The 26,003-nt window shown below is 46.1% G+C and overlaps 1 protein-coding gene across 3 annotated transcripts in view; it reads left to right on the top strand.

Annotated features, from left to right (window-relative positions):
* Wdr33 (WD repeat domain 33) overlaps positions 1-26,003 on the top strand; it is a 62,318-nt gene continuing 36,315 nt past the window's right edge. For 2 of the 3 annotated variants that reach the window (XM_077655465.1, XM_077655463.1), the window contains exons 1-7: positions 1-324; positions 9,475-9,747; positions 11,129-11,197; positions 11,491-11,595; positions 11,978-12,073; positions 12,972-13,123; positions 22,290-22,387. In XM_077655465.1, coding sequence (XP_077511591.1) covers positions 9,496-9,747; positions 11,129-11,197; positions 11,491-11,595; positions 11,978-12,073; positions 12,972-13,123; positions 22,290-22,387 — 772 coding nt within the window. In that variant the 5' untranslated portion in view covers positions 1-324; positions 9,475-9,495. Of the gene's footprint in view, positions 325-1,013; positions 1,215-9,474; positions 9,748-11,128; positions 11,198-11,490; positions 11,596-11,977; positions 12,074-12,971; positions 13,124-22,289; positions 22,388-26,003 lie in introns of those variants that run through there. The other variant, XM_077655464.1, reaches the window with a different exon arrangement.

The raw sequence follows: 26,003 nt of genomic DNA, 5'->3' as shown, positions 1-26,003 counted from the left end.
CATGGCGATACCGAGTGCGGATTGTTGTTTGGTGCATTCGTCACTGTTGTAGCGCGAATATTTCCTTTCTCTGTGCGTTAACTACGGCTGTTTCGAGCGAGGTCACTTATAGAGACACTCGCGAGCACAGCAGATCGTTTGGGGTTGATGTGTCTAACCCACTCGTCATAATCCCGTCCATGAATCTGAATCTGCGGACAGTGCCGCCCGCGAGGCCTGTTATGTTGTGCCACACAGACTTTGCCAAGACGGCAAGTATGCACAGGCCAGACTTGCTTCAGTCCTCCTAGCCGCGCCGAAACGTGCTTTCACATTCTATCTCAAGTGAGTTTTACGCGCTAGATCATGCTGTGTGTCCTTCGCCGAATCTCGCAGTCTGTCGGCCATGCCGATTTTTTTTTTTTTTTTCCGCGTGGCACCGCGCTACGGAGCAGGCTTGGTTCAAGTCTTGTATACTGGCGGGGTACCACTGATACCACTCTTGTCTCCAGCGCTGTCCCAAGATTTCACTGCCAGTTTGGGGAGGCGGCGACAGCTTCAGGTTGATGAACTTCGCCCCCGACTTTTAAAAAGTACCGTTGAGCTACTCTTTTCCTCCCCCGGCCCTGCGTATGTGCTGCTGAGATTTCGTATTACTGGGTATCAGACAAATAGATTTCAAATTACTGATATGTTGGGTATGAAACGTGTGAAACAAACTATGGCACAACAACGGGGAAGAGTCGCGTTGTTTCTCTCGGACCGCTTGTCGACCTTCCCCGTCAAAAACCTTTCTTTGCTTGTATTTTGGAATTCTGGGAGAGCCGAATGGGGATTCGCAGAATGAATGCGCTGAAAAAAGTATAAATCAGTCTGGTGGCGAAGTGCACTGACCTCAGTGCGATCGCCAAAGAGAGAGGTGATTAAAAATTGCTGATCTCGGCTTGAAAATAAAGATAGGCAGATGGGATTCCCGAGTCTCAACGTAGCACAAACAGAATGGGAAGGAGGTGGCACATGCCGCGGCTGGTGTGCAACAGTAAATGTTAAAAGCTGCTAGAGTGTGGAGTCCACTACATAGTAAAATTCTGCACCTAGATTTGCAGGAAAGGTCACACCTGTAGTTACCCTAAAAACAAAGAAAGTGGTTTGTAGAGGTTCCAATTGGATGTGGTTTTTCGGTCAAAGTGTTGGAGGGGTTCTACCATGTTGGTGCAGAAGTGCATGCCTTGATTGTGAGTGTCTTACTTGCAGATTTTATCACCACTTCTGCTGTCTGACAGCAACCCTGCTTGTGATAGCCCTTTGAAAAGCTTATGGTTGTGTGAACAGGAAAAAAGAAATGCGGACATACTGACCTAAAATAAATTTGGTGTGTGATGTAGATGGTACAGTGTGTGGTTTCATTCTGGCAGCTAGAAAAGTTTGGTTTGGTTATGGTGTTTAACATCCCAAAGTAACTTGGGCTATGGATGGATGGATGGATACGGCTGAACCCTTTAAGTCGGGCGGTGGTTCAAGCCACCTAGCCATTACTTATGAAATTTTACTCTTGTCTTGATTTTAGCCACCAATCAGATAACCTTTGCTTGGTTACTTCTACCCGCTTAAAATCTACTTTCCCTTCACTGTCCTTAAACCCCAATGCCTTGGATAAATCAGCCCCGCTGCTTTCCACTGCAGGGTGAAGCCCTTTACAGAAAAGTATCAAGTGTTCAGCCGTTTCCTCCTCCTCTCCGCACGCAACGCACAACGTGTCTATCTTGTGGTACTTGACTCTATATGTCTTAGTCCGCAAAACTCCCGTCCTGGCCTCGAACAACAAAGAGCTTCCCCTACAATTATCATAGATATTTTCTTTGGCAATTTCCTGCTTAAAGATCCTGTATGTTCCCAGTGCCGATTTCGTCAGCATCCCTGGTTTTTTTTCCACAGAGCTCTCTCTGTTTCTTTAACCTTTTTCTTAACCGATAATTGCTGATTTGCCCCCTTACTGCTGTCCAGATGCTTGCTTCTCAATTTTCTAGTTCGCTTTCTCCATTTCGTGCCAACATTCTTTATATACAGGTATCTGAAAACTTTCCCAGCCCACTGCTTTTCCTCCATCTTTCTCAATCACTCCTCGAATGCTATCTTACTGCTAGCTTCTCTGCTCTCGAAAGACGCCCATCCCATGTCACCCTGTACCCCCTGATTTGGTGTATTGCCATGGGCTCCCAAAGCTAGCCTCCCTATGCCACATTGTTTAATTTCTACCCTTGCTTGAACATCTGGTCTCATGCACAGGACCGCATTACCGAAAGTCGGGCTAGGGACCATCACCCCTTTCCAAACCCCTTTACCACTTCATACCTATTGTAATTCCACAGTGCCCTATTTTTCATGACAGCTGCATTCCTACTAGCTTTATTCATTACATATTTTTCATGCTCTGTCAGATACCCAGCGCCATTGTTTATCCACACCCCAAGCTACTTGTACTCATCCACTACTTCTAGCATGAACTCCTGTATTCTACGCTCGCCGACCTCATCGTTAAATGTCTAGACAGCAGATTTTTCCTTACTAAACTTGAAACCTAATCTATCTCCCTCTGTACCACATATATCTATCAACTTCTGCAAATCTTCCTTGCTGTCAGCCATTAGCACTATATCATCGGCGTATATTAGTCCCGGTAATGACTGTTCATTCAATTCTCCTTGCTTGAAAAAAGAAAGGTTGAAGCCTAGTCTGCTCCTCTCTAGCTTGGTCTCCAACCCTTGCAGGTACAACATGAACAACAAAGGAGACAGAGGACATCCTTGCCTAAGCCCCCGCTGTATCTCTACAGGCCCTGATACATTTTTTTTACCATTTTATAAGCACTCTGTTACCTTTATATATATCTTTTAAAAGATTAATTACTCCACCTTCCACATCCAATGTGCCCCGTATGTCCTACAAATACTCTTGAATAATGCTCTCGTAGGCTGCCCTAATATCCAGAAATGCTAGCCATATGGGGCCTGTGTTCCTTTTCAGCAATCTCTATACACTGCGTCAATGAAAATGCCTTAGTGGAGGGCTCCACCTGGTGGTTCTTCAATCTGCACTCACACCGCACAGTACATGGCCCTCTCGCAATTTCGCATTCATTGAAATGTTACTGCCACGGCCGCGATCGAACCTGCCTCTTTCGGTTCAGTAGCCGAGCACTGTAACCATTGAGCCATTGCGGCGGGTGGCTAGAACACTGCACGGGTGTATTTTTACATACAGTCTTTAGTTGTGGAACATATTGACCTAGAAGCTTCGATAGCTTGACGACCAATCAAAGTTGGCCTATATTGATTTATTGCTTTTTCACTGAAGGCAGAGCTTCTGTAAGCTAGAAAACACCAAGGAAAGAAATAATTTACTACTAGCCATTTTTGCAAGTAAGCTGCGGTGACGTCAAGGTAGTTTTTTGTGTGTAGATCCTTCCATCTAGAACAAAAATTGTATTAAAATTTCCCACAGTGTCCCGGTGAGCTATTTTAGGTGCATGGCACTTTTAGGCTCCCTTTTTTTCAACTGCAGCCTCTGAGGCCATCATTCTGCAAATTGTGTGGCATGTCTGAGGTTCTGCACATTTTGGCTAGAGCACCAGAACAAGGCATTGCAAGAGAGGTTTGCAGGTGTCCCGTCTCTGATGGCTTCGCATTGCTTAGTCAATGTGGCCGCACCCACACCCAGAGAACTGTGGTCTCCTGTGAAGGAAGAACACTGAAGTAATATTCAGCAGTCAGAAGTGGGCGACACTTTACGACAGGTACGGAGCAATTGGAAGGCAGTTGGGGAGCACACCTATCTAGGCCTAGTAGTCACAGCAGATCCAGTCCACAAGAATTTATTCGGAGTATAAGGATAGTGTGAAGTGCTTTTGGCACACACTCTAAAATTATGAACAGCACTTTACGGATATTCCTGAAAAAAAAAAAAAAGGACATAGCAGTTGCATCCTGCTAGAATTCGCTTCTGGTGAAAAAACCTTGAAAATTGTAGACGATGTAGCAGGCTGTGGGAAGAGAAATGGTGGGGGTAACCCTGAGAGACACAAGGCAGCCTGGATTAGAGAACAGACTTCTATGAGAGATACCCTGGCTGAAACCAGTAGGAGGAATTGGATTTTACGGAGCATGTAGTGGGAGAGAAGGTGATTTGTGCTCCTACAAAGTTACCAAGAACTGGATTCCAAGGCAGCAGAAATGTAGGTGGGGAAAGTTGAAGATCAGGCCTCCTCCTGTATACATGTATTATGCAACCTGAGCTTTGCTAACATATAATAAAATAGACTTTGAAGAAATGACACAACAAGATCTGCTGGGAATGGGTAGCTATGGATAGTACAGGACAGGGATTATCTAAGGTAATCGATGGAAGCCTTTGCGCTGCAGCAAATGCATTTCGGCTGATGATGATGTGCTTCCTTTGGTGCTGGCAGCCAGTTTCAGAAGGTGACTGTAGTGTGAAGGAATGGGCATGGAAGAACTTGGGGAAAGGCTGTAGTGTATACTGCAGTAGCCTCTTTAAGCCAGAAATGATCAAATACGAGTTGGGGATGCCGGCTAGCTACCTTTTTACAAAACTAGAGCTTTTGACTTGTTCGCGTACCAATGAGAAGGACTTTGCAGTCAATATGGCTCGTCTAGAGCAGTGTAGTTTAAAAGCTAATATTGACTTCACACGAGCACTGCGAATGTTCAGTATATCGATCACCCATGGAATTTCATAGAGTCTCTTTGAGTGTAGAAGTACTGTTTGTGAGTTTTAATTTATACTTATGATGCATGGTGGCCTAAGTTATGGTGCAGCTACGATTTTGCAGTCGAATCCACATTAACCTAGCCAAATTCAAAAGTTGCACATCCCAGCATTCTTGTGGTGCATAAAGCACCCTGTAAGAAACATGCTCCAATTATGCCTCATTCATCATGCCTCATTTTCTGTCTAGTTAATTTTGAGAAACTGTATAAGCGCCCGTTGCGGCATTGAGGCACTGTACTCGGGGGGGGGGGGGGGGGGGGGGGGGGGGGGGGGGGTCATTAAGTGGAAGGCTTGCTGGAAATCATCACATCAGCATACATGGTTTGTACTGCGGGTTGCAGTTGTATTTTCAGAGCTGCCTGACATGCTGCTATGTTCTGAAATCTGCTGTTTTGCTGCCGGCTCTTGCTTCGATTGCGGCCATGCACTTTGGTTGGTTCGGGGTAATATAGCCACAGGCATGCATGCAGTGAATGCCTCTTGGGGTTTCTTAAAGGGGCTGCGAAGCACCGCTTGAACGGATGCCGGTTACACTTCAGATGGATTCTTTAGGCCACACAGATGCTGACTCAAAAAGAATTACGAAAATCGATGCATAGGAACGGGAGTTATTCAATGAAGAAATTTTAAAATACAAGCTAACAAAATGCTGCCCTCAACTCGATTTTCTCGAAGCTTACCATTCCCATTTCACTCTCCCAATGACGACACTTAGTGCGGCCAATCAAAACAGCCTATCAGAGCACGTGGTGGAAGTTTGCACCCCATGGTTGCCTGTTCTCTGTAGCTCGTTCATGCCAAGGCTGGCTGCGCCGTTTGCATGGTTACAACAAGCATGTGAATGCCCAGCTGACCCAGCGATGCTTCATCGTCACCACGACAGCGCAGAAGGGAACACTGATCAGTAACATTTCCTTATGGATCCGAACTCAAGCGCGAGGTACTGCGACTGTGTGACAGCCTGCGCAAGACATCAGACATATTAAGCATAACGCGTACCGCTACTGCTTACCGCCTACCATCTCCCGTTGCTCCTAGCGCGCTGGTTGGTCACGGCGAGCAAGGAGCGCGCGTTGTTGACGGGAACGTGGCGCCATCTGCTGCCGCCGCCCGGTGATCCTCCACAAGCTGACGATGCGCGCTCCCTGCTAAACGTGAAGCGCGCGCATCCTTCCTTGGGACCGAAACGAACGCTTATAGAGTTCAGTGGCTTGATCGGATCGATTCCGCAAATCCGCTGTCAGATACATAGAGAGTAGCCATAAGTGTCAAGTGCTAGGTCGTAGGATGTTTACAGAGAGACGCAAAGTCCTTCGATGCAAAAAGTAGCCAGAGCCTCTGGTGGTGTATTTTTGTTTTGCTTGCTTTACAGTGCTTTTATCTAGGGCAAACAAGTTGGTTTTGTTAATGTATTATAAAACACAAAAACTTGACAAAATGTATCTCTAGTTATTAACACAATTTGCAGTATATTTACTCTTCGTCCAATCATCAAGCTCCCACTAAGTGATGTCATATCCGCTGCTAAAAACCGCCACTGTATGGTGACACTGTCAGCGCCACGAATTTGTTTTTTGCGAGCTAATTAAAATATTAAAAACCGCAGTATACGCGGTACGACCGATGCTAATAGCATCACTATAACTCATTTTATGCAACCAACAGGCAAAACAATGCACTGAAAATATGTTTCGGGGCCCCTTTAAGGGCTTAGTGCCTATATACGCCATGGGAAAATCATGGTATATATACGCACATTTGTGTGGTGTGTGTTGCTTTGCACTTGCATGTAGCATGGGTTTGAAGTTCGGCACCAGCACAGTGTGCAGCATGTTTGCTGAATTTCCAAGAATAATTTGAGAGTTGCAGATTAAAAATGTTTATATATATATATATATATATATATATATATATATATATATATATATATATATATATATATATATATCAGCGGCGCTGGTTTGGTAGCATTGAAGACCTGCAACCGTTCATCACTGTGCTTGCTTAGTGCTCTCTTCAGGAGAAGACTAGAGCTTTTGAGTTACCATCAGAGCTGACACGAGGTCGAATGTGCCGAGAACTTTGATGTTGCTGCGCAGGGCGCCCCAGTTCATGCTTAGTCACGCTACCAAATTAACATTGAATGCAATTTTTGATCATTGAAAATTGATACTGCAATTTGTCCTGAACACCGGCTAACCAAAATATAACAAATCTAAGTAATGATATTAGTGTTAGTTTTTGTGAACGTGCGATTACTTATGGAAGGCAGTGATGATCAGCTTAAAACTTGTCCTTGAGTGACGCAGCTATTGCATATAGCACTTGTCTCCCAGCACTGTAGGGGAGGGTGTGCTTATGGTACTGTTCCCAGTTTCTTTTCATCTAGCTGTATTGATGAAGAATGTCATACGCAACAGCCGCACGTTGTGCAGGGAGCAGTTCAGCACAGATTATTAAAAGTGAAAAGAATTTGGAGGTAAATGTCTTGGGACACGAGCCTGGTGCTGAAAATTTGAAGCTTTCTCAGGGAACTTAAAATTTTATGAACATATATATGCAAGCTTGTTTTTAGCTAATTAGCTGATTGGCGGGAACAAGAAATAGTATATGAAAGCAGCTTTCATATACTATGTCTGCTTTTAGAAAAAACAAATCTTGTCTATAGTCAGATGCAACTTAAGTCTGCAGTGAAGCTCTGCCCGCATTCAGGACCGGCGCATAGAATTCCTCCACGACAAAAAAGTAGTTCGTTGTTAAAAGTTCTCTTGTCACTTAAACAAGAATCTAATCACGAGAAAAAAAAGCTATAAGCTCTAGAATTTTGATATTTAGCTTGTTTAATAAAGCCTAACATTAAAAATCCGATTTCGTTTACTTTTGTGACTGGCTAGTGGAGTAATTTATACAGGTCGCTGCGGACCGTGGCCTAGTGTTAACAACTGCTGTTTTTGTAAGTTGTATCCTACTATAGTTTTGAACACCCTGCATAAAAAAAAATATTCTGCACATGCCTCAGGTGCCATGGTGTGAGAGGAAAAACTGATAACAGTCACATGCAAAAAGAAGGAAACACAACACACAAGAAAGGAAATAATAGAAAAGCTTGCTGTTTTAGCTTTATGATTTCGAAGGCTGGTCGAATTCACTGGTTATGTAGTAACCGTCGGGAGTATCCCGGACCTGCTGATCAACATTGCAAAATAGAATGATTGTTTCTTAAATTTAGGTGCTTAACGTTTTTTAGACAATGTCTCAACGCCCGTTTTTCTGGTGAGAACTTTCCAGTGCCAGACATATTCAGCTGAAGCCAAACTTCAAGCTAAGCCAACAACGCACCTGAAGCAATCAGTATCGTAAGCACTTGACTACAGACGACAGGAAAGGAGCCTCACTTTATCAGCAGCAGAGGCAATGCAAATTTTAGCCTTGCTCTTAGGAAATCTACTTTGTAATTCAGAGGTACAACCACGGGTATCGAGAAAGCACGCATAGTGGATAATGTGAGGGTACCTCAGTGAGTGCCTGGCGCGTGATGTAACATTCGCTGCATCTCACAGGCAACGCTTTCCTGTGAGCTGCATGGCGTCGTGCTTAGAACATTGTTCTTCAAAAATGCGGGGCACTAGATACCAAATTTTCTCCTCCCTAAACATGTCTCTGAATGGTACCTTTTTTCGTGCTGCCACACTTTGGTGGTGATGCAATGCACGACTCCTACACATGTGGTTCCCATACCGACAAATTTTATTCCAATCTCCTTCTCTCTGGCCGGCCGTCCCCACACCGTCGGGTGCCTGGTGCCCTCCTGTGTCACTGCCTGCAACTAGGTCTGTTCTAGCAGATGCTTTTGCTGCCACACCATCCTAGCAGTGCACTTCAAACTGGTCTGTAGTACTGTTGTGCCATTCAAAGGTTAGCTATAGCACCATGCACTGATGACCTCAGTTAATGCTGCATCGTAGTGGTTGAAGAGGTCTTCTCCCTTTATCTGGAGCCAGTACAGCTTGTAAGGATTAAATGTGCGGAAGTCTTTTATAGCTAGAAGACTGGGTGTCTGGCCTTGTGGATTGTGTGCTACAGCGAAAGGCACTTATGATTTGTTGGCGCATGTTTGTGAAAAGATTAAAAAAAATGGAGGGGATAGCTTATGGGTTATGCCCATATATGCAGAATTGGTCCTACTCTAGTTTACATTCAGAGATCCCCGGGAGTCCTCATACCACTCCCGATGACGGAAAGGTGCAGCGGTTAAGCGATGCACCACTGCCCTGTGATGGTAGGTGCTGCCACCGACAGGGCTTGTGAGACACAGGCTGCTCTCCCCGAGCATCCTCTCGCGAGCGATCATTAATTTAACAGCCACCTGCCACAGTGCGCAGTTTGCTCACAATCCAGTGGGCATGTTGTGATGACGCCACAAGGTTATGTGACCTAGGTGGCCCACATGTCTCGTAGGTTGCTTCTTAGGGAATTTTTCATGGATCTTTTGCTCACGGTCAATGGCGACGCAAGATTTTCTGCGACACGAGCTCCTTAATGCTGTCATGTCAAAAGCCTCTCTCTGTGCTCACCCGGGCATCATGAAGAGGCACCACATACTATATCATGCTGCATCAGCGTATGAACCCATGGTGCATTCACTGGAAAGACCACATTTCTCTTTTGAAGGCTCATGTTGACCCCATGTCCTGCCATGTTGCGCAGGTGACCACGTGAGTATCAGCCATGCAGGTGATCCAGACTCAACCCATGGTGCCCAGTGGTGGTGGCCGCTTCCAGTATGGGGCCGGGCCCGGTCCCAAGTTTGGTGGTGGGGGAGGCTACGGGGGCGGTGGCCGAAGCCAGGGTGGGCCCTACGGGGGTGGCCGTCCGGGCATGGCCCCCATGCAGAGCATCGAGTTTGATGGCAAGCGGCTGCGCAAGGCTGTTGCCCGCAAGACCGTTGACTACAACACGGCTGTCGTCGAGTACCTCGAGGTACGGACCTCTTTGGATACGGAGTGGAATTTAGATGCGGTACCTATCTGGCCTCCAACTGCTGCTCTTAACTGCGATTGCACCATCACGCAGCTGTTGCTTTTAAGTGGTTGCTCTATGACACCTGCTAGACATACGCACCGCAACCCCAGCGCTTAGTGCCATATCACTTCAGGCGTCGGAAAGGGGCCTCCCATCTCCATGTACCTCGTGCTAGCTCCCCTTCATGCTCATGCCATCGCACTCATTTAGCAAATTTCACTTGCAAAATAGCGGCTGCAGTCAGCACAGACTTGTTCTGCGGAATTCAAGGACGCCACGCTTCCTCTGAATCGAAAGTTTTTGCATAAAATGATCCGCTTCCGAGTTGAGCCACTGTGCATGTGCAGATCGCCCTGAGGACGTCACAAGGCACCAGGCGCCGTGTGGCTGTTTTGCATGCCTGCCTGATCTTCGGGACCAGCCAGCGTGTGCACGCTGGCGGCACGTGGAAGCAGATTGTGCTATGCTAAATATCGATGCACGTTGCTGGGCCAGTTACAGCATGTATACACAGTGGGTAGCGCGACTGCAGACATCTGTTAGGTACAGATATGGGCGCCGTGCTTCTGCTTGCTTGCGTCTGTGTTACCGCGAGCATGCGCAGACCAGCTTCGGCATGCGCGCAGGAGTGGAGTGCAGGCACGTGGCACGGAGCCGGAGCTGTGGTTGCGTGTGGATTGCTGTGCCATCCTGGAGGAGGTACGCTCAGCTGAAACCACACGCTCAAAGAGTTCCAAAAACATTATTTGCTCGAGACGAATACTTTGAGATTTCAATGCCAGGCATTTGGATGAAATCGAATACTTTACTATGTAAACAAATATTCAAAATCATGAATATTTGCACGTACCTGGTTGCGTGCAGGATATATCAGTCAGGTCTCTGCTTTTTTGCTCATCTTTTTAGCGACAGGAAGCAGCAGGAGGGAAACAGAAACTGCAGCTTCGTTTGTACCTGCTGTTGTAATGGGGTGGGGCTATTACAGGCTTGTATTGCACCATGAGCACTATTTGGTGCTTTTAGGTGTTGCTGTGCGCAGTCGGTGTTGCACCCAAAGTAGGAGAAACGGTGCTTAGGTCAAGAGTAATCCACTGTTTGCTGTGGCTTATTTTTGGTTAGATATGCACCAGGTTGCTTTCTGTTCGGATTCTTCAGTGCCGTAAATGTTGGGAAATTCATGCCTTTGTGTTTTCTGGCTGCAAGCAAGCTAGTGCTGAGATAATTTTTGCCATCTACTCTAGCATGCCTGCTTGGGTGGCATAGTTGCTTTTTTGTGTGTGTGTGTGTGCCGGGATGAACCGGACCATGACTTGAGCCCAATCTGTTCGTGCTCCTTCAGAACCGAATCTGGCAGAGGGACTACAGAGATGCCAGGTCCATCCAGCCTGATTCAGGGTACTACACCAGGGTGAGTAGTGTATACTGTTAACCCCTGTATCATGGGGCCACATCATGAGTGAATGTGGGCTCCTTGAAGAAGGCTGTGCACTTGTTCCTTAATTCATTACACTGTTGACTCGATTCATATTGAGCTGCTCATGTTGCAGCTCCCATTTGGCCACCAAGAATAGATTGCCAGTTTAAAGACATCTGAAATTGCTATGTGGTGACATTAACTAAGCAGGAGAACCCTTTCTGGAAGGTCGTTTTTGTAGAGGTTGGTGTGCGGTGCTGTAGCCTTGGCTCTTGTCTTTCTTGCAGCTGGTCCCACCGCTGGCAATGCTGTCCAATCCCATCAATGCAGTGACCACCAAGTTTGTGCGCACCTCAACCAACAAGATGCGCTGCCCCATCTTCTGCGTTGTGGTGAGCACAAGTGCCGTGAGATGTGTCTGTGGCGTGGCATGCTCCATTTGTGGTGGTTGTTGCTGTGGGTCAGACTCTTGGCATCATTGTTCAGTCAGAAGCAGCTTGAAGCTGGCCATTTGAGGCGTTTTTCAGTTGAAGCTCCGTTTTGTAGCATAAAGAAGGGAGAGGGCAATGTTTGGTAAAGCTTGCTGTCACGAAGTTCTTTCATTTTTCACCATGCGTCTAAGGAGAAACCGTGTAATGGCTGCACTGGAAAAAGGCTTGTTGTCTTGCCTGTTGGCGCATGTTGGGCGAGAAAAGGAACATGGTCATGCGGACATCAGTGAAAAGTTTTAACCGTCGCATTCTCCGGTGCTTTCTTCTCTCTGCTGGTTTTCAGTGGACTCCCGAGGGCCGGCGCCTGATCACGGGAGCATCGAGCGGGGAGTTCACACTCTGGAATGGGCTCACGTTCAACTTTGAGACCATCCTTCAGGTGGGCCTCTGTTAGCCTCTCTTGCTGCCCAATTCATATTCGGGTACTGCAGGTCCAGGCAATTCATTTTACTGTGAAAGCTGTGTCAATTATTCCCCCTTGAGTAGGCAGCATTTTTGTGATACGTTGCAACCCAAAGCTCTCTTACTCGCGTGCTGGCTCATGAAAATGTTTCCGGCCAGGTTGTGTTATCTACATGCCAGTCATTGTGTGCTCTGGAACAGGGTTTCTCAAACTATGTTCCTTGGAACCCTTGGCTTGCTTGGAGTGCTTATTTGGTTGCCTGATAATTAAGTGATTTTGATATTTTTAAAATTTTGTTTGAGGGAGTGGGCATCTCCTTGTTGTTTCTTTGCATCCATGTTAGGCAGGAAGGGATGGAAACCAAACTAAGATAGTTTCTCAGCAATTTTTGAATGCTGTTGGGGTTCCCTGAAACTGGGGAAAAAAAATAGAGAGAACCCCTGCTGTGGGCAGAGGTGGTCCTGATATTCATGGCCACAATTTTCTTGATTTATATCAATTGGCTGGGGGCAGTGCCAATTGTTTAGCTCGGCATAGACTCCATTTTCGGGTTGTTTGGTGGCAGTGCTGTGTAACCTGGCACAATGTGGATGTCACCCTCGGAAAGCTGCCTTTTATGAAACTATTCAAGGCCGTTGTTTAGGTTATTAGATGATGCATATCAGTGATACTACAACGGAAAGTGTCGGCAGCTTTGTTGTGATTAACTTTCGAGATTCAGAAACTGATGTCTGTGTACCATTTTTACGTTGTCGCAAGTCAGTGCTGTGGTTACCAGGTGCATGCAGTTGCTCTTGTGCTTGGCACGCCACACAAAGAGCTGTGATGAATGCCCATGATCCTCCATCCCTCCCCTTTCTACTGCTGCTTGCAGGCTCACGATTCGTCGGTGCGTTGTATGGTGTGGAGCCACAACGACACATGGATGGTGACGGGAGACCACTCGGGCTACGTCAAGTACTGGCAGTCCAACATGAACAACGTGAAGATGTTCCAGGGCCACAAGGAGGCCATCCGAGGCATCAGGTGGGCCCCCCTCCCCCCATTGACGAGCAAGGAAACCACTGCACGAGCGTTGGGCAGCTAGGGCATGAGGGGAGTAAAGGGGTTGTTCTCTAAACACATCTTCATGGCGCAGTTTGTGGGAAGCGTCATGTTCAAAGGTGCACCGGGCAAGTTACGTGGGGCTGAAAAGAATGGAGCCATTTGCCTTATCATTTCCTCAATCTTTGCTCTGGTTTGTGTGTCTCAGCATTGTGTTTCGACAGAGTCTATCCTTGGAAGTGCACACAGTATAGGGCACTAGAACTGTTTATCTGGTGACATTCACCCAATGGTACGTCCGCTATGAGTGCATCACTTAGTCACTCCTCCTGCGTGGGAACTGGGCATTCGACATACAGTCAAGCCCACTTGCAACGGCCCCAGATATAACGAATGCTCGCTTATTACGAATGAGTGCGATGCTACCAATATTCATTAAGGCAATGGCAACTCATCTCAGATAAAACGAGAAACTGTGGCCACGCCAGTGGGTCATAGCGAGCGAGGACGCGCTGTAAACTTGCCCTAGTAACTGGAAAACTTGCACTTCCAGCTTAGTCCAGAGACCGAAGAGCATCTCTCAGCTGCTGCTACACCATTTGGGAAGAAAATATTGACCCAGAAAACGAAGAAAAAGGCGGCATTGAAGCTCCCGGTAATTGCCGGCCAAGCATGCGCTGATGGCCCATGAGGTCTATCATTGGCCTGCATGTGTGCCATCTGGGGGAAGCATCCCAGATGGAAGCAGAAGCACGTTGGGTGCAAGACAGTGGCAGCGTTGAAGGTGAAGCTAATGGATCAACTAGTGATAGCAATTCGAAAAGTTCAAATGCCTTGCTGACCATGCCGGGCATTTACTATGTGTCACCTCCCCAGCCGGCCTCACCTTTTTTGCTGCTGTCACGTGCAGACAGACCCAGACAGACAGTGCAGCTGATACAGAGAGCTCCACTATAGTGAACTCAATTACAGTAAAAACTCGGATATAGTAAAGTGAAACTGCGGTCCCATTTTGGCTTCTGTTGAGTTCTGTACATATTTTTTTGTTCGGTTATAGTAAAGATTCATTTTTCGAAGAAACGGCTATAGCAAAGAGCGTCTGGCCGCGGAATGATGACATCGTGGCACGCGCGCGCGAAGTCTAGGCTCTCGAGGCGTATGGTAAAAACCCAATACGCTAAAATGGCGCCCTTTGAGGTGGCTTCACCACCAAGCTGGAAAGCCACTAGGAGAAGCCAACTTTTTGAAGACCTTGAGGCCTAGCGCGCGGAAAACGTAAAGCCGGTTATGAACTTATAAATGAGGCGACGCGGGTCGTTAAGAAAGGAAAGCATGTAAAAATGCAGTGAGGACTTGAAAAGGGAAGATAATGGCGTGCGTTCGTAGCATGGCAGCACAAAGCAGGGGGACTGTGTGGGCCATTTTGCCGAGCTTGGCTCTGTCGCACGTGTTTCTTGACTACTGCCTTTTAAACAATTATGTAAAGCTTTGGTTATCATGTGGAATCAAAGTGGTGTTATATCCATAGCCGCGTTGCATTCGTGCAAATTAAATGCAGTATGTACTTTCACAAGACTTAAACCAAGTAGCAAACATGATAACTTGTGATAACTGAAAATAAATAACTCTCGCATAAAGGGACAGTAAGAGCTGGATGTAAGGTATTTCTGAGTGTTTCGTTTATAAATAGGGGTGCGCAAATATTGAAATTTTCAAATACGAATCGAATACGAATATGAAGAAAAAATGGCTTCGAATATCGAATCGAATATCTGTTCCGTACAAAAAAAAAATTTTCAGAAAATGATAAACAAGCAAATGTTGTTGCCTTTATTTTTTTCCAAAATTAGTGTATGGTCTTTGCAACCAAAAGAAACAAAACTAGACTGCCTCAGTACCGTATAAAAAACGTGATGTGCAGAGAAATAATATATACTACTTGATTAGACAGCATAACAGTATCCAAACTATAATGAGGTAATGCAAAACAAGATCCATAAAATGACAAGACTGGCAACAAAAAATAACATGATGACCAGTGAAACCTCATTCATTTGGAGTTTAAGGGACCGGAAGAAATTCCCGGTTCATCCGAAGGCCTCGGTTCATAAAATTAGCCATGCACCCCCCTGCCCGGAAAAAAACAACCTGCCAAAAATGCGAAGATGCAGTAAGGCCTTATGAGGGGGGCTTCATCATGCTAACACTTGTAAGCCAGTGACGAGCCGCCCGTTTTAGTGTGCTGAAAGAACAACACGAATGCAAGCGAGGGGCCGGGGAAGACACACTGGCGTCCGAACGGCGAGACTGCTTCTAAAAAGGAAAAGGAAATAACCTGCGACGTGCCAGTCGGCGTCCGAAAGCCGCGTGGAGCTGGGATTGAACTACCGGCAAACGCGCGTGCCGACAGTTGCAGTTGCCACGGGGCAGCGGCGGAGCTCAGAAACCGAAACTATGCGTCCAGGCTTTTTTTTTTTTTTTTTTTGACCTAGCGACAGGGGCCTTCCGATCGTTGTCACGCCTGTCGTTATGCCCGCCAAAGAGGTGTGCGGGTTACTATGCAATAGGCGAGATTTTTACAGGATCGCGTGCCCTGTTGTGGCAACTCGACGTGCCCCTTCAGGAGGCTCCCGCGGCATTCCACAAGTAGGCTTTCCCGCATGCTGTAGTTTACAAAACGGGATGGCGGAACACGCTCGGAGAGTTATGAAGGCGACAGGACGCATTCCTAGGATTTGGGCATTAAATATGTAATGTATTACCAAAAGATTTTAAAAAAAGCGCGATTTCGCGTTGCGATTGTTCGATGCGGGCCGTCGGCCGCCTTGTTCTTTTTCACAGCATGTGTGATATGTGGGAAAGCCCACTTGCGGAAATTCTCACAAGGTCAAGCCTAGCGGCGTTGGAACGCGATCAGTCCGCGTGATAAACGATGGAGAAGGAAGGGAATAGGGCCTGCATACTGTTTTCCTAGAATTTTTAACTCGAGCATCGGCTAATTTGTCCAGATATTGTGGTTTTGCCACAGTGGAATTTATGAAAGTGTGCGCAATATACGACCACTGGCGAGTGTTCAGGAATTTTAGAATATTCGGAAATTCTCGAATATCAATTTCCCGAATACGAATCGAATATCAAACATATTCGATTCGTATTCTAAATTTCGAATATTCACACACCCTTATTTATAAACCAACACTTCATGCTTAGTAAGCAGACAGAAAGCGTAGTCAAAGCCATGCCATCACCAACAACTGATATAGAAAAGACCCTGATATAGTAAAGATTTTTGCTGGTCCAAGCTACTTTACTACTACTACGGTACTTTCGTCGTTGCTTGGGCCCAGGAATGCTAGATGCCACTGATCAGATGCATGTAGATTTGTGGCAACGCATCATTGATGCATAGTTGGCCATGCTGGCCACATGGTATGCATCACAGTGCTGTAGTAGGGCCTGCTTTGAAGAAACAGACATGCATGGTGCAGTTTTTAAGAAGTACATTCGGATCCCACTTAAGCGAAATTCACGGGACGCACAGAAAATTTCATTGAAATGGAAACTTCATTTTCATGGAATCGGACCAGAACAATGAAGGATTGGATTGGCTAGTTCATGAAGAACGTTTATTTTTCAAAGATTTGCCAGCTTCAGTCTTTTGCTATTTCAAAATTGGCGCCGTGGTGCGATTTTCTTGGTTCTCCGTTAATCTTGGACAGTGGTCGTGTTTGCATAATAACTGCACCCGCCACAGGTGAAACTTCAACGAGATATACAGGCATATGTAGATGCATAAAAAAAAAACGGCCGCTTACTTCAAAACATTTAATTGAAAGCGGAGCCTCACTCCAAAAATTGTTCATTGTAGGGAGAAATAATTGCACTGTCTTGTATGGCTTGCTGACAGGCATGCCCGTGGGCATATTTTATGATGTATTAGTCACTGGACCACTCATTCACTTGCACCATCGTTCTCACTAGTGTTGCTGTCATCACTGCTCTGCAGTCCCGCAGCATATTGTTCTCGCGTCGTCCAGCAAAATCCTTACTTTGCAAACAACCGCACCGTGATGTCACGTAGCACTGCTGAAAATTTGGCTTCACTGCAGATGTCACTCCAGCATCACCCATTCCAAAACATCGAACTTACGGCTTGGTGCACAGTTGTTCGTTTCTTCAGCATAAAGAATGACAGTCATCTTGAATTAGCCGCGAATGAGTTCCGAACACTTACTGTTCTCGGAGTACAAATCATGACTGATGAAGCACTACATTAAAAACTGGTAAAGCATGGCCGGCAGTCAAGTCAAATGCATTGAACAGAGCCAAAGAGAAACTACAGTAAAAGCTCGTTATTTCGAACTTCACGGGACCAGGAAAAAAGTTCGACTTATCTGATGTTCGAATTATCGAATGGCCTCAAAAAAACTGACAAGAACCATTTGCATTACGGCATATGTACCGTACTTACTCGCGTAACAAACCCACTCGCATAATGAACCCACCCACCCCAGATTTTTTCCTAAGAATTAAAAAAAAAAAAGACGTCAGTCGTTAACGCTTCCCTCCGTTTCGCACCCTCACGGTCCACAACGTATTTCTTGGCAGTACGCCCAGGTGCTGCGCAGCGATAATAGCACGGTGTGTTTTTTGACCTTAGCTCTAGTGGGCAGGGGGGAGCGAACTTGGCAGAGTGCCAGCACCCGTCGGGTTGTGCAAGTGTGGTTTTCGATTTTTTGCCTAAGAATTTGAAAAAAAAAAAAGCGTCAGTCAGTCGTTATAAAGGTTCCCTCTGTTTCGCACCGGCACGGTTCACAACGCATTTCTTGACAGTGTGCCAAGATCCTGCGCAGCGATAACATCGCCGCGTGATGTACGTTCGCCTTATCATGCTCGCCTTATTGTGCCATGGGCGATTGGGGCCCACGCCGTCTACTGCCACTCAATCATTGTAACGTGCCATAGCAGCAAACGCCTAGCTTTCGCAGCGAACGATGCTAAAAGCCGGCGTCATGATTGCAGCTGATGGTGTGCTTCCGTTGGCGACTGATGGGTGGAAGGATGGACCACACTCGCAAAGCAAAAAAAAAGTTTTTCGCACTTAATTTGTAGCGCCCGTCTGAAGTCATAGCCTTTTATGGGCGTTGGCCGGGACCGCGCCGACAGTACTTATCCCTATTTCCGAATTAACAGGGCTCGAATTAACGAGTATTTAGTCGCGAGTTTGGGAGGCTGCGCGGAAGAGGGTAGGCAGCCGCCACCCCCTACCATCTGGCGCTGCCAGCCGTCGCGCTGGTGATAGCGCCATTTAGGCCCACTCTTTCACGGTTTTATCTGGTTCCATCTTCGGTCCCCGGTTAGGACGTGCGCAGCCTTTAACTATGCGGAGGGGCTTTTTTTTTTTTTGCCACGTGTTGTGTGCCAAGCCGCCCAGATGCAGCCGCGTACGTAGTTCGAATTATCCGTAGCGGAACCAACTCGCTTTCGAATTAATGGCTTTTTAACACACAGATCTCTATAGAGCTTGGCCGGACCAAGTAGTGTAGTTCGAATTATTCGAAAATTCGAATTATCGAGCTTTCACTGTACTAGTATGTGTGAGCGGCGCCGGCTCTTTCATGAGCTACTCGCACTCCCCGAAGGCGTTGCCATTCCGAGTGCTGGTGCCGCCATGATTGAAACAGCAGCCCTTCTATCAGCAATTGACACTCCCATTAACGCCAAGTGCACAGTTAAATGTAAAAGAATAGCTGAATTTTACTACGTAGAGCTTTAGAGCAAATGTAAAATTGCAAGCATGCTGTAGGCATCCCTAGTATTTAGTTTGTCTCGTCTTTATTTGTGGTGCCATGCTTCGGTTTCGATTGTAGGTTGACCCCGCCGCTCAGGATTTTCAAATTTAAAAAATACCATATATACGCGCATAATTTGTGCACTTTTTATTCAGAAATTAAGGCTCTAAGAAGGGGGTGCGCAAATTACGCGGGGATTTCGCGAGCGCAACTTAAAAAACTCCACAAAGGTCATAACGCACAATATAGGTATAGCGTATGTTGCTGCTTATATGTCAGCGCCCGGACCTGCACCCTACGCTGGCCGGCCCCCAAAAAGTTCACTCTAAATGAAACGATGCCCCCCCCCCCTTGCGGGATGGCATGAAGGTGCATGCATGAAGCAGATAAGATGCTAAAACAGCGTCATCGCTTGCGGCCCAGCCAATTGTTCGGTAGTTCCGGATTCCGTAAGTTTGCTTTTGCAACTTCATCCGGGAAAGCAACCGCGAATCAATAAATCAATTATCACACCACACAATTCTTTAACAGTACCGCACGAGCGTCAACCAAACTGCTTGTCGGTGCCTTATCACGGCGCGGAGCTGAGAAGCCAGCGAGAATAGCCACCTGCGCACAAGTTTGCCGATGCAACGATTGTTGTCTATGGGCAAACTTGTGCGCACGCGGTTATTCTCGCTGGCTTCGCCGCTCCGTGCCGTGATAAGGCACTGACAAGCAGTTTGAAACTTGCCGTATAGTTGTGATATCCCATCGCAAGACACAACCGAACAACCAAACACAAGCCGTAAGAGCCACCAAGAAAAGCGTGGCCGGCAGTCGAGTCACATGCATCAGCCAAACAAACAGCGGTGTTGGCTCTTCTATCAGCTGCCGATCCTCCCTGGAAGCGCTGCTGGCCGTTCCAAGTGCTCTACATGCAAAGATATCATCCTTGTAAACTAGCTAACAGTAAAAAGTGTGTGTTTTGAGGAAACAGGGAAAAACAAACAGATGAGCTTGTTTTCGCCTTATAAAGTGGAATTACAGCTAAGATACTGACCGAGGAATGAATAAATTCATAGATGTGTAGAAGATTTCTGTAGATTTCGATAATGCGATTTTCAAAAAATGATCTTTTCACGTTTTTCGGACCCTCAAGATCCCTGTCTTCCCTTACATGCAAGTGGGCGAAGCATGCAAAAAATGATGAAGATTTCGGAAACTTTTGCAATTCCCTTCGAGGCACTAAGTGTGTTGCAAACTTTATTCCGCACTTAACTCAAATGAAGACAGAAGTCTGTGAGCATTAGATCAGGTGCCGTTCAGACCTTATGCCAGAAATGGTAATTGACATTTTTATGAAGTGAAATTATCAATAAATGTCTTCATACCCCACTCACCAGTTTCGTTTCTGAAATTTGGGTGGTTTGGATCATGTTTTTCCAGATAATACATTTTTTTTACTTTGCATATTTTTGAAAACGTATCAACAAGGTTTTACTTAGTTGGATGCCACTCAAGGAACAAAGCAGCAAACACCCCTTCAGTCAGTGGCTTCGACAGATTGTCGTGACGTGACGGTTAATCCCATTTCACTGAGGGGCCTGACAGCCACCTGCAATGTCATGCTAGGGGACTAACTGTAAGGTCATGATAAATGATGGACATCCTGGACTGGAGGGCCTCCTTTGAAGGGCGTTTGCCTCTTCATTCTAGAGTTGCATCCATGTATAGGAGGCTGTTTCTGTAAATCAGTGCCTGTGGTTGACTGTGCTAGCCGCCCAACGCCCAGCAGTGGTTTGTGTCTGTCTATTTGTTGTTTCTCAAATAAATAAAGATTTCCCCGATGAATAAAAAAAGTACATGCTGGCTGTTCGGCCATTGCCCCATCGTGCAACGCGTTGGTTTTCATGTACCTGGGCTTTCCAATAAAAAAATAAAAGACGACAGTGCTTGTGCGCCCTCCTCTGGCATTTCAATAAAGGCTGCAGCTTTCACGCTTTTGCAACAAATAAAGGCAAAAAGCCGCGCATCATTTGCAAGTGCTGATTGATGAGACCGCAATAAAGCTTTCGTTTCGGAGATAAGGCGAATAAAGAGAGACAAAAGGATGACAATAAAAGTGGTTAAAACACTTGCAAACGATCGTGCTGTGTGTTAATGCGATCTTACACTGGACGCAAGCACACTATGTTGTTGTTTTGGCATGCTGTGTTGGCTCCCGGGCTGCCGTTGTTCTGCCGGGTGATGCAACACATGTGGCCACGGAGATCGGTGCCATCCATTGTGCCTGGATAATTTGCAGCGAGGTCATTGATGGCCCAGTCATGACTAGTGGACAACCGTGGGGTTAATTCGGGCATGACTGCAAGCGAAAAAATTTCAGCGTTTAGTGTATCTGGAGCAAGAAGTAAATTGAGTGCTATTTAAATGGAAGCTATGGTAGTCAGCACTAATTTGTTCTACAGGGATGTGGTGGGCTCACCTGTGCCATTGCTTCATCAACTGCATAGGGTAGCAATTGTTTGCCTCATTGCTAAGCTGTCCAAAACTGTTGGGTGTACAATTCTATTGCGAAGTCAGAGAAATCCACCTCTTCAAGCATGTGACTGTTGATTGGAGTTAATTTCACTGCAGCCTCACTGAAAGTGCTATTGCTTTCAGCTTTATTTAGATCTAGCTTGGATGATTTTGTTCACATCAAAAGGACAAGTTCCATTTGCTTTGCATGGTCATGTTCTGTCCTATCTTTGTCCTCTCCAACTGGCCTGGAAGTCACCCGCCTGGACGGCATATTTTGGAATTGGTGGCCATTTCTTGTGCCTTCAGCAAGCTCCTCTAATGTGTCTGCACCTTTTAAGGGGCACCCGATTAATTCCTGCCACTGAATCAACATGGAATTGAAATTGAGTCCTTTTGCATTTCTTCCGGTTTGAATTAGTGTTAAATCCCAATTCCGCAGCTTGGTGCATGTGGCATTGTGCTTTTATGTTGGTTGTGCATGAATGAAAGCACACGGCGCAGATTCCTGCATTTGTAATGCACATGAACCAGCTGTGCGGGGTTGGAAGGGGGGTCTGGGGATCTTTGCAGTCGACCAAGGTCTGTTTTGGTGCAGGACTTTGTTGTGTCCTAGTAATTGTTTGTTCCTGTTCAACCCTTGTGCTTTCCCTAACATTTACGAACTGTGGCATGCAGTGGCCTTTTATTTATTTATTTTTTTTTTGCATAGACACAAGACGTTGGCTCAACCGCGGTGTGGTCTGTGCTTGTGGCGGGGAGATGAAGGCATTATTTATGGTTGTTGGGAGGGGGGAGTTGGAAGAAAAAAAAAAAGGGCGAACGAGATGTTGTTGTTTCCTCCGCGCCTGCAGCTTCTGCCCGACGGACACAAAATTCACCACCTGTTCCGATGATGGAACGGTGCGCGTCTGGGATTTCCTGCGCTGCTTTGAGGAGAAGATCCTCCGAGGTAAGCTCAACGCTCTTGTAACCTCCCCTGGGTGCAGGCACGGTGCAAATGAGAGGCACTTGAACATAATGGTACTCAAGTGCCTCAAGTCGTGCTCGGTATGACTTTCAACACACTGGTGGCAACATTAGTAACGTGGCAAGATACGCACTGCACAAAGCAGAACTTTATCAATTGGCAGCACAACTTTCTGCAGTTACTGGACTCTCTTTACTTCGCTAAGGTAGCCTTCTGACCACATCGTGCATGCTGCAAGTCATACTGAGCACAACTATCTTGTGGAAGGTGGGAGCGGGAGGTCATATTTGCAAATAGAAGCTGGCACAGCATGCGACCCATCTTTTTGGACACTCCGGAGAATGCCCGTGGAGAGTTTAATGGGAATGTGAATTCTTGTTAAAAACAGAGGAAATGAGAAGTTCTGGTAGGAAAAGCATTTCAAGGTTGAATTTACTAAGCGAAAGCTGTTGTAGCTTTGGTTTAACTATATAGCCCTGCATTCTACTTCGGAATATGCAGCTGCTGTGAGGCCTTCATTACATGGTGAGTTAATTTAACTGTGGTAGCACCTGTTGCAGTTGGGAGAGAGGAAATGTTACCTTTATTTTCAAGGGACAGGTGACAGGTGGTCTAGTGGCTTGGGAGGTTATGGCGAGAGCTAAGGAATGCCAAACCTGACACTGGTTCCACGGCAGAATATGTCTAAACGAAAGCTACAACAGCTTTCACTGATTCATGAGCTGAGCTAGTAAGCCTAATTCTACACATTTTTTTTTTTTGCTTTCTATCTGGCGGCATTGTGTAATTTCCGTATTGCTTTTCAGTTGTAAAGCATGAAGTGCTTGTAGGCAGAGTCTGCTGGGCTTCACCCACGCTTTTGAGGAGTCCGTAACCTGTTGTCAGGTTGTAGGCCTGTGGTGAAGTCAACTGCTGAACCGTCGAGCTCCATTCCCAAACTGGCATGCCACTGACTGGACCATGGGCGGGCCAGCACCGGCCTATACTTGAGAGAGTTTAATTTTGCTAGCTGGCTGGGCAATGCATGCCAAGGAAAATGTGCAAGCATGAACACGGCAGCCAATGGACAGATGTGACACATGATGGTCTGCGCTGTAATATTTGGCTACATTATTGGTGGTGCTGGTTTTGCCCACTGGATGGGCTGTGGTTAGCATTTGCAGCATATTGACCCTCAGGCAAGAAGAGGAGTTGCACAGGCTGTCTGAGACAGGAAATGATGGGTCGCAACTGCAAGTGGAATGGGGTTCTGTCACTGGTGTGAGCTACAAAGAGAGTGCACGAGGTTCTGGGGATGTGCCCCAGGACTGTGGGCCAGCTGGATGTTTGTGGAATTTGTGCAAAGTGCCTGCACATTCCCTTTTTAGCAGTCCCAAGGCCTGCCAGTCTGAGAGAAAACTCTGCTCTGCATAAGGCATGCAGTTCTCTCTCTGTTGAAAGGGACAACCTTTCTGTAGGCGCTTGCCTCCCCTTTGAAGTTCTACGCTTTTTGTGGGGAAAAAATAATTTTATCAGGTTCCGTTCTCGCTTTAAAAGCTACCGTGTGGTAGTCTTCGTTGGGTACTTCGCAATATGTGCACAAGAGACCCTCGAACACCTCCGTCCACACTTTCCTGCATTTTTGGCTGATGCCCTGTTGTGTGTTTTTTTGTTTGTTTTTTTTTGACATCCGGTGCATCAGATTCACTTGCAATCTCTCAGGGCACATCAGGCACTGCCATTGGCTGGTCTCCAAGTAGCGGGAGGGGAGAGAGTGCTCACGAGATCAGAGCAAACTAAAAAGACACCAAGAAAAGTGCACTCTCATGTGAGTGGCTAGGCAACGAGAGCCTTGCATGAGTTGCACCGGTGATGGAACAGAGATCCATTCCAGGCACATGTGGCGTTATTTGAAATTCATCATCATCATCAGCCTGACTACGCCCATTGCAGGACAAAGGCCTCTCCCACGTCTCTCAAATTAACCCACTCTTTTGCCAGCTGCGCCCACCCTATGCCTGCCAACTTCTTTATCTCATCCGCCCACCTAACTTGCAGCCACCCCTGCTGCACTTGGTATTGGTAAAACGGATATTGGTAAACTGCCATTCATGATCAGAGAGAACCTGCCATATGTGCTCCAACCCATTCTTCTATAGTTAGTTCACTTTCATGATCTGAATCTATGGTTATTACCTGCCCTAAGTAGACTTATTACCTGGAGAGAAAAGAGTCTGTGTGAGTTTGTTGAAGAGTGCTTCTCCATCGCTGCTGGAATGGCGGGAAGTGTGAACTGCTGCTTTGTCACCAGGGCTCCCCCACCGCTCTTGTCATTTCTATACTTCGTTTCATACATAGCAGGCAATGCTGCGGAGGCTGCAGAAGTAGTGCATCCGCGAAACCATATTACTCCGCCATCTATCATTCATTCTTCTCGAAACTTCTGTGAGTTTCTAAACGAAAACAAAGAGTGGTATAAAACAAACTGGTAGCATTGAAAATCTTGGTCCAAGCTGTGAGGCGCTGAGTATTTGGGCCTTGTCGCAATAACTTTCATCGAGTGTGAACTACATTTAAGGCGTGGATTGAGTAAGAGTAATTCGCCCTACCAGCCATGTATCCTACCGCCACATGTACTTCTTATTTGCCGAAGTTTCAATGAGTCGCAGGACAAAAATGTGGCTAGAGGTAAAACGAAGTGCCGAAGGTGCCAGTCACAGAACTTAATAAGGTTTGTTACTAGGAAATATGCCTGTGTTCACTTGGGTTGTATGGTGAACTAAATTTTGGGTGTAGAAGTGGCCAGCACGAACAGCTGCACTAGCTTTGGCAGTGTTCATGTTATGTTATGCTATGTTTGAAACGGAGCATAGGGTGTGTAGCACCAGTATGCGCCTGTGCTGGGTTTCATGCAGTTTCCCAGGGAAAAATATGGGATAGCGATTATTGGTTCTGCGATGCTGAAAACGTGAATTTGGCTTAAAAAATGCAGGGCTTCAGGTTACTAGATATATTGTACAGTATTGATTAAATGAGAAATAGTATTTTTATAGCCCTAAAGTTTAGAAGGTGTTCACAGGTTTCTGATCTTCATGGTGAGATGAGAAGGTGGACTTTCATTTGTACAAAACAAAAAGAGAAATAGTATTTTTATAGCCCTAAAGTTTAGAAGGTGTTCACAGGTTTCTGATCTTCATGGTGAGATGAGAAGGTGGACTTTCATTTGTACAAAACAAAAAGAGAAATAGTATTTTTATAGCCCTAAAGTTTAGAAGGTATTCACAGGTTTCTGATCTTCACGGCGAGATGAGGTGGACTTTCCTTTGTACAAAAACTGAATTCCTTGAAATAGCATATTTTTGTCATTTTTTAATGAATTAACCATTTAATACTCTGCATATTTTGAACTTAACAGAAAATTAGAACATTTTTTGTAGGTTGGCCTTGTGAAAATAGCAGTATTTTCCAGGTGAGTCTATGTTTTTGGTACAAACCAAGACAAGGCTAATCTCTGCTTACAGTCGCAGCGGCAGTTTCATCTCTAAGCAACTGATGAAACTCGATGTGGGCACATGCTTCCGCTGTGTGTACTGCAAATGATGGCATGAGAGGGGTGGAC

The sequence above is a fragment of the Amblyomma americanum genome, chromosome 2 (genome assembly GCF_052857255.1).
Source record: "Amblyomma americanum isolate KBUSLIRL-KWMA chromosome 2, ASM5285725v1, whole genome shotgun sequence".
Taxonomy (NCBI): domain Eukaryota; kingdom Metazoa; phylum Arthropoda; class Arachnida; order Ixodida; family Ixodidae; genus Amblyomma; species Amblyomma americanum.
Note: the sequence above shows the minus strand (reverse complement) of the source record. Positions and strands in the feature narration are given on the sequence as shown.